At 40.1% G+C, this 20,255-nt stretch overlaps 1 protein-coding gene across 1 annotated transcript in view; it reads left to right on the top strand.

The window, feature by feature from the left end:
• The window catches only part of SPAG17 (sperm associated antigen 17), a 227,316-nt gene that overhangs the window by 13,788 nt on the left and 193,273 nt on the right, over positions 1-20,255 (top strand). Inside the window, exons 2-3 of the mRNA XM_007461630.1 lie at positions 14,259-14,399; positions 15,006-15,089. Of these exons, the coding sequence (XP_007461692.1) occupies positions 14,259-14,399; positions 15,006-15,089 (225 nt within the window). The remainder of the gene's footprint in view (positions 1-14,258; positions 14,400-15,005; positions 15,090-20,255) is intronic.

The following is a 20,255-nucleotide window of genomic DNA, read 5'->3' as shown; positions in this document are numbered from 1 at the left end:
GGGAAAGAGCCACAGATGAAGCAGGAATTTCACCTGGAAGCAAGGAATTCTGTATAAAAGGACCATGCTGAGCAAACAGAGAGCTGAGAAAACACTTGGACATATTTGTGATACATAATTAACCACTCACTAAGCACTGGATTAGGTGCTTTGCACACACTATCATGGTTCATCCTCACAACAGCTCTAAAAATATGATTCCCATTTACATGGCAAAATTAAGGCTCAAGAACTTAAATAGAACAATTTGAGAGCTGTGAGAGTTTAGAAATAGTGGGAGATATGGTGTTTAAAATATGTGGGGAAGAGAATGTAAAGGATTTTGAATTCTAGTAAGATAGAGTTTGGACTTATCCCATTAGAGTCTAAGAGTTAGACAATTAAAATACTTTCTGTGAGGGAAGCATGAAATGATTAAACTGATGTCTTAGAAAAAATTAATAGGTTAGAGATGGAAGAAGCTGGAGGCTTGAATAGACCCTGTAGAAGGTATTTTCAGTGGTCTAGGTTTGAGGTAGTTATAGGTTGAACTAGCCGAATCACCATGAGAATAAAAAGCAAGTGACAGATCCAAGAAATTCTAGAAAGAAAGTAACTGTGATTGCATATACAAAAGGAGAATGAGGGAGGATTTGAAGCATGATGACTGGGAAAAATAGAAAGTCTCAGAAACTGACAAATTCAGTTAAATGAATTTGGGTGATTTTTATTGTTTGTGATAGGATTTTGTTTGTTTTGTTTTCAGCGTATACAGAGAGGTAAAGAACTCAGCTTTCAGACATTCTGAGTTTGAGATGATGGTAGAACATCAAAGTAGAAATTCATCAGGAAGTCCATGGACTATAATTCACAGTCCATGGTTGGAGACATCGACTTAGGGATTGTCAGTAGAGAAGTGGAGTTGATGCTGTGGGAGGACCTAGAATATCCAATAGAGAGAATGTGCCAGGAGAAGAACAGAAGGTTGAGCACAGAATTCTATGGAATATCTAAAGGTCCTCACTTATGAGGTAGAAAGAAAGGAAAGAGCCTGATGGTCAGAGAAGAAACAGCCAAAGGAGTAAAGACAGAATGAGAACAGTGTTGTGTCACGGAAATCAGTCCAGGGAGAAGGGCACGAAATGGCATTTGAAGTCCCCACCTATGGAGATCTAGGGAGAACAGGGCAATGCAACCATATTTGGTGATGAGGACACAATTAGTGATCTTGAAGGATGCAGTTTCAATAGAGTGAATGGTGGTGGAGGTGAGGGAGGGAGGTGGGAGCAATACTGTGGCTTATCAGGATCCAGGGCCTCAAGCGCTAGGTCCCATGTTTGGGTAGTTTGACTATGAAGAAAAGAAGATCCTATGGAAAATGGTTAGTGGGGAGACTGGGATTAGGTGAAGATAGCTATGCATTTGTGAAATGGGATAGAGAGCAGAGGGGAGGAAGGGATTGAAAACTGGAGGGGGAGAGATAGGATTGACGGAACAATCTGGAAAAGCAAGTCAAAGGAAAGTGGGTCATTTGCTCTAGTACAAAAGAGAAAGGATCAGAATCTTTCCCTCAGCCCGAGAAAAAGGAGCAAGTTCTTCAGACTGGTGAAGGACGTACTGAGAAGAAAATGTGAAAAGGGGAAGAAACCCAAGCAAGAGAGCCTTGCTCTTCTGAGGAGGTGGAGGTGTGGCCACTGTGTAGATAGAAGGTTGACAAACAAGAGACATAGGCAAAGAATTCCTTCCACTCTTTCTTCAAGCGGCATCTGCCCATGAGGCAGGGACATAAGACGCAGGGAGAGATGCGGTCAACAGTAAAACCGGGGCTTCCCTGGTGGCGCAGTGGTTGGGAGTCCGCCCATTTTTAGGTGAACAAGGTCAGGTGATAGCTGGTTTATAGATACCATAGGAAAATGCACTTGAAAATTCTAGTCATTTCACCAAATCTTTATGTTTAAAGATGTAGTTTTGAGAATACTTTTGATTTTCAAATGTGTGCATATAAAGACATTGGTATACTTGAGACTTGTAAAATAACTCCATATTAAACTATTTGCTATGCCTGGAGCATTACTGTTATTTTTCATTCACTTAAAATTTTATTTAAACACAAAAATAATTTTGAACTTTATTTTGTAATGCATTGATTGAATTTATTGATTTAGTTCAGTTGTATTTAATAGCAGTGTACTGTAATGCAATTAAATTTTTTTTCTAGTAGCCACATTAAAAATATAAAAGAGGGGCTTCCCTGGGGGCGCAGTGGTTGAGACCCCCCCGGCCGATGCAGGGGACGCGGGTTCGTGCCCCGGTCTGGGAAGATCCCACATGCCACGGAGCGCTCCATGCCATGGCCGCTGGGCCTGCGCGTCTGGAGCCTGTGCTCCGCAACGGGAGAGGCCACAGCATGAGAGGCCCGAGTACCGCAAAAAAAAAAAAACAGTAAAACCCGTATCATTTTACGTTATGACTGTGCATATATCTGCCTCCCTTACTAGAATGTGGGTCTTTTGAGAAAAGAGACTTCCTTCTTTTTTAATGCAGGAAAGCACAAAGGGTAATGTAACAAGGACGTTTGTACCATCGTGACAATTGCTAGTTTCTCTTTTTTTTAAAATAAACATTGGGAAAAAAATGGAAGAACACTTTGTCCTTACCCCCAGCCCCTGTTCCATTCCTTTCACTCCCTTCCTAGGAGCACACACTGTCATGAATACATATCCTCTGAGCCTATCTATGTATCTATTTATCTATATCCATGAATATTATGTAATACTGTTTATGATTTTTTTAATTTATACAAATGGTTCCATATTGTACTCACCAGTTCTGCAATTTATCTTTTTTTAAATTCATCATTATGTTTTGAAGTCTAACCATGCTGAGAAATACAGATTTAGTTCATTTCCTTTAATTTCCCTTGTCTTATTAATCTTTGCATCCTTCATTTCCAGTGTAGCGTAGGTACCCACATAGCAAAAGTTATTAGAGAATAAATTAGGATAAACAATATAATAAAAGAAATGGATACTTTATACAGCACTTTCTTATGGAATACTTTTAACTATAATCTCTTTTCTCCGTTATTTGTGGATTTTTCTTCCCCAGGCTGATGCTATTTAAGGGTAGTGATTATGCCTTATGCCTATGCATTCTATTCCTAATGCCCATTTCAATGTTTGACACATAGTAACTCCTCAGTAAATATTTATTGAATGAATGAATGACTCCCTACTGTAAGTGTTAAATTTTGTTAAGGTCCAGGTTCTGAGTACATGAGTGTTTTCCCAAGACCACATGGTTGGAATCAGGACTAATGATCAGGTTTTCTGATACTAAATCCAGTGGTCTTTTCATTATAACATTATAGCATTTCATTATAACATTGAAAGAGCTATTGTAAGGACTATATTAGGAATCAATAGGAAAGGAATAATTATAATGAATTACTGCCCTGATGTAACCAATAAATAGACTCCATGTACCTATGTAGTTAGGGAAAATTAATAACCATAACCAGGTCTAGGGCTTGAAATTTATCATAATCATTAACTTAGAATATATTGTCATGTGGTCCTTAAACCATGTGAGGTTCATATTATAAAGGAGATACGTGAATTATGAGGGCGTATAGGATTGCAGGAGGGAAGGAATGAGCAGGAAGGAGTTTCACTCAAGTACAACTGCTTTTGCTAAGGTCAGTGGTAACCTTCTAATTGCCTTTGACGACGTACACCACTGTTCTGGCTTCAGTGACACCTCCCCTCCTGGCTCTCCTTCACCTCACCTTCTTGTCCACCTCCTAGAAACCCTTCCCTACAACAGGGACAGTTGAGTGGAGATCTGAAGGAAATTACAAGCAGTCTAGGAAAAAGATCTCAGGAGCTGCCTCAGATACCCACCCACACTCCAATCTGCCCTCCCACTAGGAATGATTGGTGCCGATCAATACATTTAACCCTTCACTTGATGATTTGGAGGTTTTACCCCAGTTTCCTCACTCAGAGGCAGATCTCCATCACCTCTTGCGTCCCTGGAACAGCTCTTGGGTCCTGGGCAGCTGGAAAAGTCAGGATTGCTGCACAGAACGAGATCTGGGGAGCAACGCACCCTAACTCCTTTGACAGGCCAGTCAAAGCAACTGGGTGGCCAAGTAGCTTGCACAAGGAAAAGACCTTTTAAGGAACTTATTTTCATGTATAAGCACTGTTTGCCCACTTTCAAACTCCTATCTTAGTCATTTTTGGGTATCCTTTACAGTTTGTTACATCTCAGACATTTAACCAGAGTAATTTAATAAATGCTGGTTGAGTTGAACCCCGCCTCTTTTTTTTTTTGTTGAATTGAGGCAGAACAGAGATGCTCTACCACGCTTCTTGCTCAAGGTACACTCTCATAGTTTTTCTGACACCCTCAGGGAGTGCTTGGGTAGTCTCATCGTTCCCTACTAACGTGACACAAACTCAGGTATCTAGAAGATCTGATACTGCCTGGGATCATCCTTGGACGTCCCTTCTTTCCCTCATCATAATTTGAAGACCACAGCTTTAGACCTAAAAATCAGAGCAGGTGGTCAGACAAAGAATTTTTGTTCTGCCTCCAGGTATTAGAGACCGTATGGGGAATGAAATTTGGTTACCAAAATATTGGCATTTCTTAGACATTTTATTGAATTTGGGGGCAAATAGGATAGAGTGCTTGTAATCAGGACAGTCTTATATCCTTGTGATAGAAGTATCCTTGGGTGTTCCGCACTCACTCAAGATGAACGTAGAAATTAAACTGTATCGGTGGCTTTGTAGTGAACAAATGACAAGTGAGATGTAACAAACCAAGCAGCAGCTATGGGGCATGGATGGCTCATTAGAAAGAGCATTGGTTGGTTATTTTGTTTCCTTTGTGTAGCCGTAGTGCCAAAGCCATACAAGTTCATGGACTATGTCACAATGCTTAGGGAAAAAATGACATTTAATTAGACAAAGGAAGGTGGGGGGAAAAAAAGAAAGGGCTAAATTAGGATAACTAATGAGCTCATATTGAGTCCTCAAAATATATCTTAATTTTTAACGTGGAAGATAGTAATTCAACACTGAGGGGACTCGAGGAAGGCACAAAGGGGTCTCATATCTGAGGAGGGAGTTGATGAAAGGTTGTAGCCTTTAATATCTGATGATGAAAAGAGATCTCCTTTCTTTGGGGTGAGTCCCTGGTTCCAACTTTACATTCATGGAGCAATTAGCAGGACTCCTCTTGGCTTTGCTTGGTCTCCTCCGTTAGAAGAATGCCTCTGATATGTAATATTTGTTTGAAAACCCAAAGAAGCTTGTTTCCTTTTGAGGTTTGCCTTACTTTTTATGTTCTGAAGTTCATTTTGGACCTCAGATTTTGCTCCAAGCAATAAAATTGGCTGGATTGTACTAACGTAATGGAGCTGTAATTTTAGCCAACTCTGGGGGTGGGGAGATAGTTAAGGTGTGTAGTGGTTTCTGTGGCTTCTCTGTGGAGTAGAATTCCCTGCAAAGCTTTTCCATGTGGTGTTTTAATAGCTGTCTTAAAGCTCTCTGATGCATGGAGCAAAACCGAATTAGACTCATGTACGAGATTGCTGGGATGAGCCAAGAACCCTGAAAAACAAAAGACAAACAATCAAACAGCCTAAGCTCAGAGGCTAAACTGTCCAAAGAAGATCCTCAGGACATATCCAAATTCAAAATTACAGAAATAATCACCTGTTTTAACCCATTTTTTTCAAAATTTTCTAAGGAGAAGCGTAATCTTTTCTTTGCATGCATTAATATTTTACCTTTGCATGTAGCCTTACAATTTACAAAATGCTTCAATATATATATTTTATCATTAGAGACTTCCCACAACCTTTGGAAGTTTCTATTATTAGCCCCATTTTTATAAATGAGAAAACTGAGTCACAAAGATAGATCCAAGGTCATTTAGCAGAGAACTACAGAGGCAGAATTCGATACCACTTCAGAGCTCTGCATCTTTACACCAGAACTTCAGTAATTTTAATTAGTGATGACATTTAATATTCATGAAGACAAGAAACACCAGACAGGTAGTATGTGCATACACAGTAAAGATGCTTCTAGGCTTCTGAGTTCTCATCAGTGAATATAAGACATTACAGTGTTTTCTGAACGTCCAGAGGATATGCTCTTCCTTTCATTCAAATGCTCAGTGATTCAGAGACATGGTTCCTTCCAAAGTGCTGAGAGTGTAGCCGATAAAATGCCGCATACTTAGTTGGCATTTTCATACTAAGCATGTGTAAAAATTCTCTTTAGTGTGTGGTTTTGGCTGCTAAGTTCCAGAAACATTTATTGAATGCTACTATATGCCAGGCACATGGGCAAAGTAGGAAGTTATCCAGGTGGTATTATTCTAGGGGAGCCTTTTACACTGGCCCAGCCCACTGCCTAAAATACTCTCCTTAGCAGGGCATCCCTTTGAGTTAGTCCAGGAGTCACTGGGATTCCTTTTTGAAAATGAAGATAGTTTGGAAAGAAAAAGATACTTTTTAATTTAAAAAATTCCTTTTTTTTTTTTTTTTTTTTTTTTTTTTGCGGGCGCGGGCCTCTCACTGCCGCGGCCCCTCCCGCCGCGGAGCACAGGCTCCGGACGCGCAGGCCCAGCGGCCACAGCTCACGGGCCCAGCCGCTCCGCGGCACGCGGGGCCCTCCTGGACCGGGGCACGAACCCGCGTCCCCTGCATCGGCAGGCAGACTCCCAACCACTGCGCCACCAGGGAAGCCCTAAAAAAATACTTTTTAAAGTATTTTTTTTAAATACTAAATTTCACTAAAGCCTTGAGGTATATTTATTCATCCAGTTACCAAAATCAACTATTAAGGCCCTGAGTTGAAGAGGAGGTGATGTGGATAAATTTTATTCTACCCAGGAGAAGGGGATGGTGAATTCTAGAAATTCACCTGTAAGGGCCCAGGGAAGCCAGGATGTAGCAGCAGGTCAGGGAGCCCATCTTATCTGGAGAGAGGGATGCACTAAGGTTCTCTATCAAGAATAAACTTCAGTCACTTTGCTTTTGTTTTTAAGAACTAGCCCTACCTGATATATTTCAAAGCCAAGTTCTTATTTGTTTAAAACCAAGTAAGCAGGTCCCCATCTCTAATGAAAATCAGCCTGGTAGCTGGTCCTCTGTGTGGCTACCTCAGAACTCATCATCTCCTTAGTCAGCCTCTGTACTCCTTATTTAACTCTAATCGATGTCTTTTCACAGTTGATGATGGGTTGACATCGCTGACAAACCTGCACCAGGTGCAAAAGGATTTAAAGTTCCCTCCTGCCTCGCTCCCACATCCTCTCCCACAGCTCTGAGAATTCTATACCTGTAGAATTTTAAATATCCTGTGTTCACGATTTTTGGCCTCTTCCAAAGACCTAAAATATTTTAAAAATATATTAGTTGACAAGTTTATTGTTATCAAAGAGAAAATTATTTTATAAGTTGACTGTCACTCATGAGGCAGCTGTTGATACTCTGTTTGATTTTTTTTTTCTTCATTCACCCCTAAGCTGTCCACACTTGAAGCAGCATGTATGGAACAACCATGTTTGTTCTAATGACTAACCCAAGGAGAAGCCCCCAAAATAATATCCATCATGATGGCTATGATTGTTGCTAAGTGCTGTGCTCAGAAAGATTCTCTATAGATTGTCTCATTCAATTTTCACAACAATCCCAAAAGGTAGGTACTGTAGTTACCCTCATTTATACATGAAGCACAGAGAAGTTAAGTAACTTGCCCAAGGACACACAGCTGGTTTGCTGAGATTCAAAAACAGGCATTCTGTCTCCTGAGTCCAGGCTCTTAATTACTGTGCCACAATGACCTGTGCTTCTCCAAGAGACCACCAAAATATGAGGGAGCCTCATCACCTGTGGGCAAGGGGTGCTGGGGCCCTCCCATGGCAATGACCCCAGTGCTCAGATCCTGCGTGTGGAAGTAGACCCCTGAGATGGCCAAGAGGAAAGGAGAACCTTGGAGTAGCTTGGCCCTGCTCTTCCCACAGTGGCCTCTCTGTCCTTACCTTGTCACCTGTTTTTATAGAGCCCATTTTGAAGGACAGTGCTTAAGGCTGGGCCACACCTGAAACAGCATGAGCAGACACAATTATGAATTCACATAGCAGCACACTGCTGCACAATGTGTATTGGGGTTGGGAGGGGCAATAGGTGGAGAGAATCTGCTTTGCCCTCAGTATTTTCTCAGAGACAGCCCTGGCGTTTTAAATCAAATTCATCTCTAAGTCAGCCTTAGACCAACAGGCCTTCCTGGGATGGGGGCCCTCAGTGTGCTGGTAAATGTTTAATCACCTGCTCTCCAGGAGGAAAGCTCTTATTGGTAGCATTTGCCATTGCCTCAGTTTAAATGCTCCCACCACAGCAAGTTTCAGGTTACCAACACAGCCCCACTGAACAGTGTCAGGAAGAGCTGTGGGCAATCAGATCCAGCACACTCTTGGGCGAGGTCAGAAGATTAGGGTAGACAGACCCAGTGGTAGTGTTGCTGCAGGGGGCAAGGGTCAGGTTCAGATTCTGGACCTAGAGGGCTCATTTTATATGTGGCTCCCTCTCTCCCCACCCTATGCTGATACCTTCCACCATAGAATCAAGCTCTAAGAATATCAAAGGGGTCTTGAAAGAGAAAGGAATCATAGAATTTGCAGCCCGTAGGCAGTAGGTGGAAGGGAAGAGGGAGCAGGACATCATCTCTTGATGGGAGATGGGAAAAAGGAGGAAGAAGGAAAGAGATGTGAGGAATGGTTTTATAATCAACACATGTGTGTATGTGAGTCCTTGGCTTTTCCCTACTGTCAGGAAGAGCTGCCTCATTCCCCTGGATGCCAGTCTGGTTGCTAGTCTGAGTCACTCCCAGGAAACATGTTTTAGCAGAGGAATGGCTTAGCAGGGTCTAACTCCTCACACCCTTGTTAATGACCCTGATATGAACAATGTTAGATCAGATACAGTCTGTTTTCCTCCCGAAGGACTTCAAGGCTATGTATGCCCTGCTCAGTTTCCTGACATTCTAGTGCTTTATGATTCCCAGGGTCAAAATTGCCATTCTAAGCATCTTCTTTGTTGAACAACAGATATTTACACAGAGAGCCTTGCTCTGTTTTCACTATTGGACACCATGAGCTGCAAAACACATGTAACAATTTTTCCAACCTAAAGAGCTTGCAATCTCCTTGAGAAAATGTGACACAGCAGCCGTGTGAACTAATTCCTAAATAAGGAGCACTTATAACAGCATGATGATGGTATGTCAAAGAATAGTCTTTATAATAAGTTGTGAGGAACCTATAATTAAAGGAGAGTCTATAACCAGAACTTATTTAGTAAAGACAGTCAAACTGCATATCCTGGTCCTTTATATTGTTCTTGTTTGTTACGTAATGTGTACCCATTTTTTAAACATATTTCCGACTCATTTTACAGTTAGAATCCCTTTTTAACAAATAACGATTAGAGCAGCCAGTTCAATGTAATAAAAATATTTCTTCTGCTGGCCAACAGCCCATACTAACACTCCTTTGCTGATGGAGATCCAAGACTCCTTTTGAAGGGAAAACCCGGTATGAGAAAGACATTCACAAATCCCTGTCCATTTGGCAGTAAATCTACTTAACAAAAAGGTTATCCTTTCAGCAGAGTATTGACAAAGTACAGCTTTGCATATCTGCACGGTATTAAATAACTCTTGACAGAACCTGACGTTTTCAATGTTGCATTGATTTTATTTGGGGCTTTTGCTTCATAGAGCTCCATAGGCTCTGATCAGTTCAGGGTGGATGACTGTGGGAATCTCACCTCTGATCATCCAGGGCAACAGACCCCCTGACACGCTAGCAAAGGCAGCAGAAGAGAGCAGACATACGTGTCTGCCCTTGTCTTCCCCTGTATCAGCTGATTATTTGTGCTAATAGAAGGCAGCAATCTCACTCTCATCATCCAAAAGCTACTTTTCACTTGCTTTTTTGTCAATTTATTTTACTGAAGTATTTTTGATTTACAAGGTTGCGTTATTATAATTTCTGCTGTACAGCAAAGTGATTCAGTTATACATATATGTACATTCTTTTTCATATTCTTTTCCATTACGGTTTAATCACAGGATATTGAATAAAGTTCCCTGTGCAATGTTTCACTTATTTTTGAGAGGGTTTTGGTAATTCTATTAGAATATAGGAACCCTAAGTAAAATTTGGAGAATTTGCAGTATATGAAAGAAAAATAGTTATGGATCTACCCTGTGTCTCTGGGACAGTGGGCTCGCGTGAGCCAGCCAGATTCTCTGCATTTACGTGAGTACTTCCTTGCCATAGAAGTCTAGGGTGTAAGTGTTTAGGTTAGGACGCCCTCCTGCCAGGCTTCAAATTAGGTGAGGCTGATAAAGTAAATAAAAGGTAATGGATTGTGTCCGTACATGACTTCATTCCATCCTTTGAATGATTTTATCAATAACTGCTAGAGGGCAAGACTCAGCAATAACCATATACAGTTGATGTCTCCAGGCAATAATAGAAAGCTGATTTTATTTCCTAAGGTGTTTGAGGTGTGCCAGACTAAAACCCTCTTCCTTCACTGATACATCTAGCATGTAGTTTTCCTAAAATGATTAATGTTTTCTTTCTCTGGGCTTATGCTACTAATTACACCCAAGCTTCTTGAGCTGTCTTAAACAAATTCACACACAGGTAGGAGCCCTGCAGGACTCACGAGTGTGATGAATCAGGTTCTGTGCCATACGCTTTCATTTCTCCCCTCTGGTCAACATATGTTTTCTCTGTACTTATTTATTTCTCTTGCTGCCCTGTGAACTGAAATTTAAGGGCTGTGTTTAGCTGCATGTTGGGGTGGGATATGGGTGGAAGGGTGTATTTTAATAGTATTTTGCCAAATTTAAATTGGGTTGAATGTTTTCCAAAATAATTTCCTATTTCTAAAACTGCTGCCAGTTAGGAGAGACTTGGAATCTACCCTTATCCTGAAATACTAAGAAAAAGTTCAAAAGTTATATTTGCAGAGTGTCATTTACTTAACGAGTCTTCCTAGTTAGACACAGAGAAGTGACTTTGCTCTCCGTTATGAGAATATTGTGCATTTCCTGGCATCTCGCTGCCCCCTAGTGCAACATGCCAGTGAGTGCATCCTTCTCTGCAAGCAATCTTTGCGTTATTACTGTCTGATCAGTCCATTTCATGCTTCCCTGGGTTCTGGCAATGTGATTAAACACTAATCCATGGCTCCAACAGAGTCCTCCATGGGTCCTATTTTGCCAAATAGATCTAACTTTTGGAGCAGGAGTTTGGCGGCTAGAGAGTACAGATGGGAAAGTGGGCTAGACTCTTGAGACCCCTTCCAATGGGGAGACATGGCCCAGCTCCCAATGGGCCTTGTAGAGAGCTCTGAACATGAACAAATCTGGACCTGCTCTAATGCAGGCAGACTGTCTCAGGGTGATCTCAGGGAGCCCATAAGTTTCAGTACAGTGCCAAGAATCAGAGGAACTGATCTTAGGTTAAGATACACTCCTAGAGTGCAAAGTAGCAAGAGCAACGGGCTTGAAGAGAGAGACAACCTTGGGAAATTCCCTCAAACTCTTTTAGCCTTTGTAAAACGACTATTGATGAAAAGTAATCTTAGGGGCTTCCCTGGTGGCGCAGTGGTTGAGAGTCTGCCTACCGGTTCAGGGGACACGGGTTCATGCCCCAGTGCGGGAAGATCCCACGTGCCGCGGAGCGGCTGGGCCCGTGAGACATGGCCGCTGAGCCTGCGCGTCTGGAGCCTGTGCTCTGCAACGGGAGAGGCCGCAACAGTGAGAGGCCCGCGTACGGCAAAAAAAAAAAAAAAAGTAATCTTAGACGTTTTAAGGTTTTAATACATTTATCTGTTTTTGAAGGTTCTATACACTTTAACATGTGATCTAAATCTTCTTCTATTAGGTTTACTGTGGCCAAAGTAGCCATTAGGTGCAATTTAAGGATTATGGAAAGGCATTCTGACCTTAAAGGCTTGCTCTCAAAACTATTCTGAAATCATCACCAAATTGTGAGCCATGTATGTGGTCTCCATGAAGTTCTGCCAAAATGACCTTGAACAAGGTGCTTAACTTCATTGGGCCTCTGTTTTTCCATCTATAAAGTATTAGTGCCCCTATTTAAATGGATTACTTAGGGATTCAGTGAGATAACATATGCCTGGCACATGGCAGATTTCAATAATTGCTAGTTCCTGCCTCCTCCCCCGCCACCCCTTTTTTCTGGATTGAAATTGTCAACACCCATCTTGGATACCAGATACTAATGGGTAGATGGTGGATTACGATGCCCTCTTTCTGAATTGTCCCCCAAAGAGCTGAGAGGCAGCCATTGCCTGTCACTATTAGGTTTTGAATATTGGCAAGGAAATTTGCAAGAGGGAATGGGATAAGGGGGTAGAGGTGGTCATTAAAATCTTCAGTGCTGAAAACTGTAACTGACAGGAACTTCAAGGTATTGCCTGTTCAGGAACCACGTCTGCTTTATTATAGAACGAAAGATTTTTGTTCTTTAATGATGAGTGTAATTGCAGTTTTGACTGAGGGAGCAGACAAGAGAAAAGAAAGGCATCCAGGGTGGGGAAAGGTCATTTTGTGATCATGGAATTTTTTTTCAGAAGACTGTGTTACAAATATCATACTTGCTTTTCAGAATCAGGCTATTTGCGAAACAGATGCTCAGTCTTCCTATGGTGAATTAGTAAACAAACAAAAAAAGATTTTAAACTCAGTATAACAGAGGGAAGCACAGAGCCACACCTACATGCATGCGTGTACAAACGCAAATATGTGCTTTGTAGATTAAATAGACCTTTTTATGCTTTAAGTGTGGTTTTTGTCTTGGTGATAGCATTGAAAATTGTGTCGGTTTTGTTACGTAGTTAGGGTTAGTGAGTTTCCATGGAGAGAAGTAAGAGAAGTTTAAGGACAAACTCTTAAGTTTAAGGACAAATTCCTCCATACCTTTGATGGTAAGGAAGAATTTGTACTAAGGTCTTTCCTCCCATCTATACTCTAGTTCTGTCATTACCCTGACTATGAATTGGACAGAAACCAGAGAGAACCATGTAAAATTATGCATTTCATTAAATTTGTGTAAAGTCTTTCCAAATCTTCTTAGACATTGTTTTGGAATTGACCAAGGGGGAGTTTTACTCTATTTGTATCAGATCTCTGGAGTGGAACTAGAGGGAAGGTTACATATTGACCTGTCCAACCCCTTTATTTTATAAATGGAGAAACTAAGGTCTAAAGAGGTCACAGGGCCAGAGTGCCCTCCCTTATTATTATCTCTCTTTCCTGTTGTCTGTATCATGTTTGCTTGGTCCATCTTCCCATAAGGTGGTGAGTGTTCAAAAGCATTAGACCTGATTTGCATGAGTTTGGCCTTCCTCAGCACCACACAATCGGAAAGTCAGTAAATTCCATTCTTAATCTCCTCCAGAGAATTGCCTCTTCCCAACAGAAATTATAATAGAAAGGGATTACTGAATAAGAATATTGTTTTTTAGTAACTTATTTCTTTACACTATTCGACAAAGAATTTCATGTCCAAGTTTAATATTGCAGTCTATTTCTTGACAGTGGAAAGAACCCATATGTGAATTGGCAATGAGAATTTTGTGTTACATTAGGAGGAAAAGATGTGTTCTAGTTCTGTCCTTTACAAAAACTCTGGGATTGAATTTTACCTCCTATAAAAAAGCCCATTTTGCAACTCGTTCAATATCACCCAACAATCAACAAATATTTATCAAGCCACTACTATGTTCCTAGCAGTATTTAGAGTCTTAAGATGTATCAGGAGACAAAACAAAGATTTCTGCCTTGGAGATTGTATCTTCATGTACATTTGTAACATATGAATGAACTATTACTTTCCAACACCAAATTATTCTTGCACAGCATTCTAATTAAAGTGTGTCATTTTTTTTTTTTTTTTTTTCAATTGTCTTCCTTAAAATAAAAGGCCTCGATTCTCAAGAAAATTGCTTTTTGGGCAAGTTGCATGAAATTTGTCACAATACTGCCGCCTTGCGGCTGCTTGAATCAGAAACCCACATACACTCTAAGGTCAAGTCTGTCTTTAAAGATAAGGTTTATAGGACAATTATCCTGCTCTTCAGTGGAAGCCTTTGATACAAAATTACCTAGCCAGGAGTACTTAGAATCTAATTCATTCTGATTTTGTCACAGAATGACTGGAAGAGTTCCATCACTTTTGTCATTGGAAACCGAGTTGAGGATGAGCTTCTCATTCGAGCCCTCAGCCTCGCTGTCCAGGTTCCTCAGCGCAGACTCTTCAGTATGGTTTCCTGGCAAGACATTCTCCAGCAGGTACCTGTCTCTTCCCACCCCTAAGCCCCTTGGAGACTTTCTTCTTAAAATAATAGAATAAAATAATGAAATAAATAAAACTATCATACTCTTGGGCTGTTTGGCAAGTTTTGGTGCATTACTTTGCACAAACACTTAGCTAGAATAAATTTGAATCATCAAATCTGGAAGGATTAATTTTTTTATCAGTGAATGTTGCCCTTTCAACATTCATTCATTCAACAAAAATGTCTGAGGTCATACTAGGCTCCATGCTAGGTTCTGTGAGGAATTATTTAATAAAAGACTCAATAACAATAAAAGAAAAAACTATTTAATATTCCAAGGAAGCCCATAACTAACTGGAAAAATGAAGCCTCCAGAGAATCCTAGCTGTCAGAGATTAGAGGGGAATGATAACACAGAAAAGTTCTGTCAGATGGCACATCCTCATATAATTACTAACAGCTTACCAAAGTGACTGTAAATGTTTGAACTAATTGATGACTATCTCTTCCTTGCTAGGTTCCCCAACCCCTCAAGTCACCGAGGTATTTGAAAGTTACATATATCTAAGGATTCTTTAGGAAAGGCTTTCTTTTTCATTATAGATGAATTTTCTTACAGATCAATGGAACAAGTGCACTTTTTGGAAGTACATCTAAAAAGGCAAAGAAACCTCTAGGCGGTAGTGCTCCCTTATATTATGAGGTAGGTGAATGTATTGATTGAAGAGATTTTTGTAATTTTTAGAAAACAAGAATTGAAGTGATAATTTTATAGTCACTTTTTAAAAAATTTAATTCATTCTTTGAAAGCAAATCCCCACTCATGTTGGAGCTGTTTGTTCCTGATGGTGGGCGTGTAAAAAATCTGCTTCCCTTTTAACAAAATCCCCCTTTAGGACCAAAATTGTCCCAGATTGTCTACACTGTCACTGTATCCAATTGAAGAATATAAATCAGAAATGTATGTATACGAAAGTGTTGGATCATACTTTTTCATGGTAATTACTGAGTATGTGATGGTATTAAAGGGGGTTGTGTTATTAGTGTATTACAAAGTGTTCATTTTACCAAAGAAACAATGTAAAAATGCCCCAGAAGGTGCTTCCTGCACATGACAGAGCAACAACTGGAATAATTTTCCATCCATTTGTGAACTTTGTGTCCATTTTACATTCTACTTTAATCATTGCAAAAGTAAGGATAATCTTCAGATTAATGGTCCATTCCGTTTCTAGCAGATGCAAAAGTCAGGCCTGGCTGACCGGTGGGTTTGTGCAAAGGACTTAGAACTCAGGCTCAATACAGGTGCTTTCCTCTTACCCTGTCTTGTTAATATCCAACTTACAGCTTACAAGGAACTATAAAAATCCAGTGATTAATTAGAATATCACTTAAAATTTGTCAGGCACTATTTTATGACTCTGCAGACTGAAAGCATAAAGATTTTGGGATCTTTCAAGACGAACTTGTTTGTACTTTATTTCAGTGGTAACTAATAAAGTTTTTATGTGTCTCGGTTCTTGGGTGATTTCATGATGGACTCTGTAGTGTTGCCTGAGTACTACCTGAATAAGTTCCATTGGACTTATGTACAATTGCCAATACTGTGGATTTTTAGCATTAACTCTTGCTACACTACTCTCGCTATCATGACAAACTCATTCTGTGCTGATGAAGTCAAATAATGAGCCTTCTAGCTTTTGTTACGATGTCCTGCATGTGCATGCCCCAGTTGAAACATTATGTGGTACCTGGATTTAAAATATTGGAAGTTTTCTTCTGAAGTAGCCATAGAAATCCATGTCCAATTCTCAGGCCGGGGATCAATTAGCCCCCGCCTCCAAAGGACTCTTTCTTCTTCAAAGATGCTCAGTGAAAATCAGAGATGATAACGGGCCAGTTTTGACGTCTGATGTGGACAGGCATTTTGACTCGTATGTGGGATAGCCCGATGTTACAAATCCAGAGTTCGGTTAGAAAGCCATTCCTCTCCAATATGCACTGCGACTCCTCATAGCCTTCACTCAGGGGAGGTCCATTTCACATCTGGCTCCCCTGCATTCTTCCAGTGGAGCATTTGGGCAATAAGCCTCCCACACCCGCTCACATACCCTTTTCTGAATGGTTCCAGAAGAAAAGGGAAAGCAGCAGGAGCACCACAGAGATGGACCTGGGGTGCACCAGACGTGCATCAATGTCAATCACTGTAGCAAGAATGGATCAAAAGCAGAAAACAAATTTGGGTTCCTGGACAGCATCAACCAAGGCCAGGATGCACATCTGGACAAGAAGGGCACATATACAACCTCAGTCCCTCCACACTTAGGGCCCGTTTTGGTCCCTCTTCCCAAGAGAAGTGAAAAACTACAAGCAGTGCCTACTGAGAGCTCCAAGGCAGTTAGGAGTGTGGCCGTGAAAGAGACCCACAAGCCAAACTCTTTGGGGGCCTCTGGACTCTCCAGGCATGCAGACAGCCGGCTCTTGACTCTATTTCTGCTTAAAATCTTGCATGGTCTGTGGCCACAGGTGAATTCCTCAGGAGCCTGTTTAGGAAGTCTTATGTTTTCCTTCTCAAAGGAAACTCTGCGATGGGGAAAGAAAAGAGAATCCAACAAAATTACTTATGTTACATGGGAAATTCATAGAGTTCTGTTTCCTTTTAGATCTCCATTTTGGAGGAAGGAGAACTCAAAATAGATACTATAAAGGCCACGCACTTACATTGACTTCTATTTGTAGGATACTCTCATTGGCCTTAGATCAGAGCCTCGTCGTTCTTACTTTAAACACAGTTCTAACCAATTTGATTTTCTGGTTTCCCAGCATGCGGTCGATTAGGAGCAGAGAATTCGAGTGAAACTTCATTCTGGCGCAGTTGATCCATGAGTAGTAAAAGAGTGTCAGAACCGCATTACATATTTCCAATAACGACTTGAAATGTCTGGGCTAGCAAAGACCACATTCCACAATGATTTGCTCAAGCTTTCATTTGGATGGCTTGGTCCTGTGTACACATAGCCTCGTTTTGAGATTGTGTAATTTCCCCTGAAACTTTAGAATTTCATCTAGCCATGATATTGTATATATGAGAGAATATTTATTTATAAACCACAGTTCTTTGAAAACCTGCTTAGATTTGTGCTAATGTGATTCCACAGAGACAAAACTACCCATGTGTTCCTTCACCTTCTCTTTTTGGAAACAAGTTTTGCTCTAGCAGGAACTACTCCAAGGACCTATGTGGGAATGGGAAGAGAAGTTTCCCCTTTGCCTATAGTCTCAGGAATATTAGCTATCACTTTATTTTTCTTATAGTAGTAGTGTAGTAGTAGGTATAGTAGTAGCATTTAATGAGGATGAATACGATTATGATCCCATGCACCGGCATTACTTATAAGCATAATTTTCACCATGCAATCCTATTTGAAGTGTACACATATGAGAATGGATATACAGATGTTGCCTGAATTATTAGTGACCAGTTTTACCAAATACCAAACAATTAACCAGTACATTCTTGTTCAAGCACTAGGTGTCAAACACTATCTAGACAATGGAGGGAGGGGAATATGAATATTATAAAGACTTTAACCTCAAGAAGCTTAAGGACTAGTTAGGAAAAAAAAAAGAAAAAGATATCTATATATCTATATATATAGATATATAGATAGATATGGATATAGATATAGATATATGCCTGACACATAGTAGGTATTCAATAAATGTTTGTTAAATTGAGTAACACAATGCAGAAAATACTCAGGGAAGTCTATGAGGGAGAGATGGAGTGTTCTGGACACTTAAAGGAAGATGAGGTTACTGTTAGCCTGGGTGGATTGGGGAGGGGTGAGATCTAGAGGAGCTTTGTGGAGAAGGTGGCATTGGAAAGGAAGGGGAGCTGACAAGTTTGATCTTTTAAACGTGTTATCCCGATTGATCCATATCACAGTTCTAAAAGGAAAAGTATATATCCCCATCTTACATAGGGGAAGATGGAGGCATAGAGAAGGTAGGAAGCTTGCTAATTAGAAAACTGAAGAACTTGGATTTAACCATAGTTAAATACATAGCCTCAGATTTTTCCACTTTACCGCAAACCCAGTACTCTTTCACTGGGCTCAAAGCTGTCCACCCTTTGGGTGGATAGGTCTTGACTTTCCAATATGGGAGAGGGCACATTCTCTGAGAAGGGAACAGCTCAAGCAAAGGCATAGGAGTGGGAGAGAAGACTGAACGCATATGTACTAAATTTGTGGTTACATGGTACAATACATATGAAATAGGAAAGGTAAACCCTGTACATATCTTAATTACAACTTTAAGATCCTAAAGGTGGAAATCTATGAGAAAACATTTCAAACACTGGAAAAAAATCCATGCTTTAAGATTCATGGCTGCACTTAAATTAATTCACTAAATATGCACAAATATTTGTGTGTGTGCTTTATGGTCCACATAGAGAATCTGACCTGTTCATTTGCAGGTATACTCAGTCCTGACCAAAACCAAAAAGGAAAATATTAATGGTCATTCAAAGCCAACTGAACTGTTACCTATGAGAGAGGTCTAAGGATATCATACATGCAAAGATCATCCCTCTTATGGTTAAATCTGATACACGGTATGTGAGCACTATGAGAGATGTAAAATTTTCAGACTTTGACACTGTAGTTTTGATAAATTAGAAAGAAAAAACTACCAACTGGGCAAGGGGGTTGTTTATCCAACTTATCTGAAATCAGAGTCTACCATCTTAAAAGTTGTATATTCCACTGCGTGGTTCTCATTCCATAAGGGTGATCGTCATGCCTCCCTATTGGGAGATGGGCCTCTATCCACACGTAGGCTGTGGTTTATGTGCCTGTCTGTGACTTATTCAGAAAAGACAAATTGGGTCACTATACAAACAAAACCCAATAGTCTGCTGAAACAAAAATCATCTTTAAAGAATAAAGTTTTTTATGTCCTTGTTTATGTCTCACTTACTTCAAAGAATAGTCAATTCTATACAGTAAAGAACTTGGACAATCCTAAAGATTATGGGATACGCTGCAATTTTACAAATACAAATAATTATTAATTTTCCTCTTTACTCCTCTCAGTAAAAACTAAAACTTCTAATTTAAATATTAAAATATATTAAAATGGGCTTTTCCATTGGGAGATAATTCTGGGAGATTATTAAATGTGGAAAGGCTTTTATGGTATTAGATATGAGAGTAATAAACCAAATGCAGTTAAAACAGGTATAAGATGCAAATTTTATATCTTCTGATCAAATTAGTTTCACCACATTTTTAAAATGCTTTGCTAGTACTTTAGATTAGAATTCCCAGATATAATAGTTCCATTTTTGGTTCCTGTTCCTGGGTGTGTAGACGTATTTCTCAGCTCTTTCCCCAAAATGTGTTTATAATAACTCACAAGTAAGAACACAGACTTAATTATTATCTAGTTGCCTCCCTTTTCCAGATTCCTAATATGAAACATTTCTTAAACAGTGCCTCAAATTAATTATCTACTCAGTAGAATTGTAAACCCTTATTTTGGGGGGTGGCCCTTGTCAAAATGAAAAATGGAAAACTCATGCTTCAGAGATAGGAACAAATAATAAGTGAACACACTTAAGAGGTTTGAAGTTTTTAAAATGGCAGATCTACTGGGAACAGAAAGAGCAGTGTGTCATGGAAGGAACGAAGGGAAAGCGAGACAGGAAGCATTCTCTGGCCTTTCCAATCCTGCGTTTTAAAACAAAACAAAAAAAGTCAGGAAGAATTGGAAGGTAGCCAACCTAATGCCGTTATTTCATAGAGCTTAGGGACACACCAGGAAATTACAGACCAGTTAGTTTAACTTCACTTGTAGGGAA

This window comes from Lipotes vexillifer, unplaced genomic scaffold (genome assembly GCF_000442215.2).
Source record: "Lipotes vexillifer unplaced genomic scaffold, Lipotes_vexillifer_v1.1 scaffold858, whole genome shotgun sequence".
In the NCBI taxonomy this organism is placed as follows: domain Eukaryota; kingdom Metazoa; phylum Chordata; class Mammalia; order Artiodactyla; family Lipotidae; genus Lipotes; species Lipotes vexillifer.
This window is presented reverse-complemented; position numbering and strand designations above follow the sequence as displayed.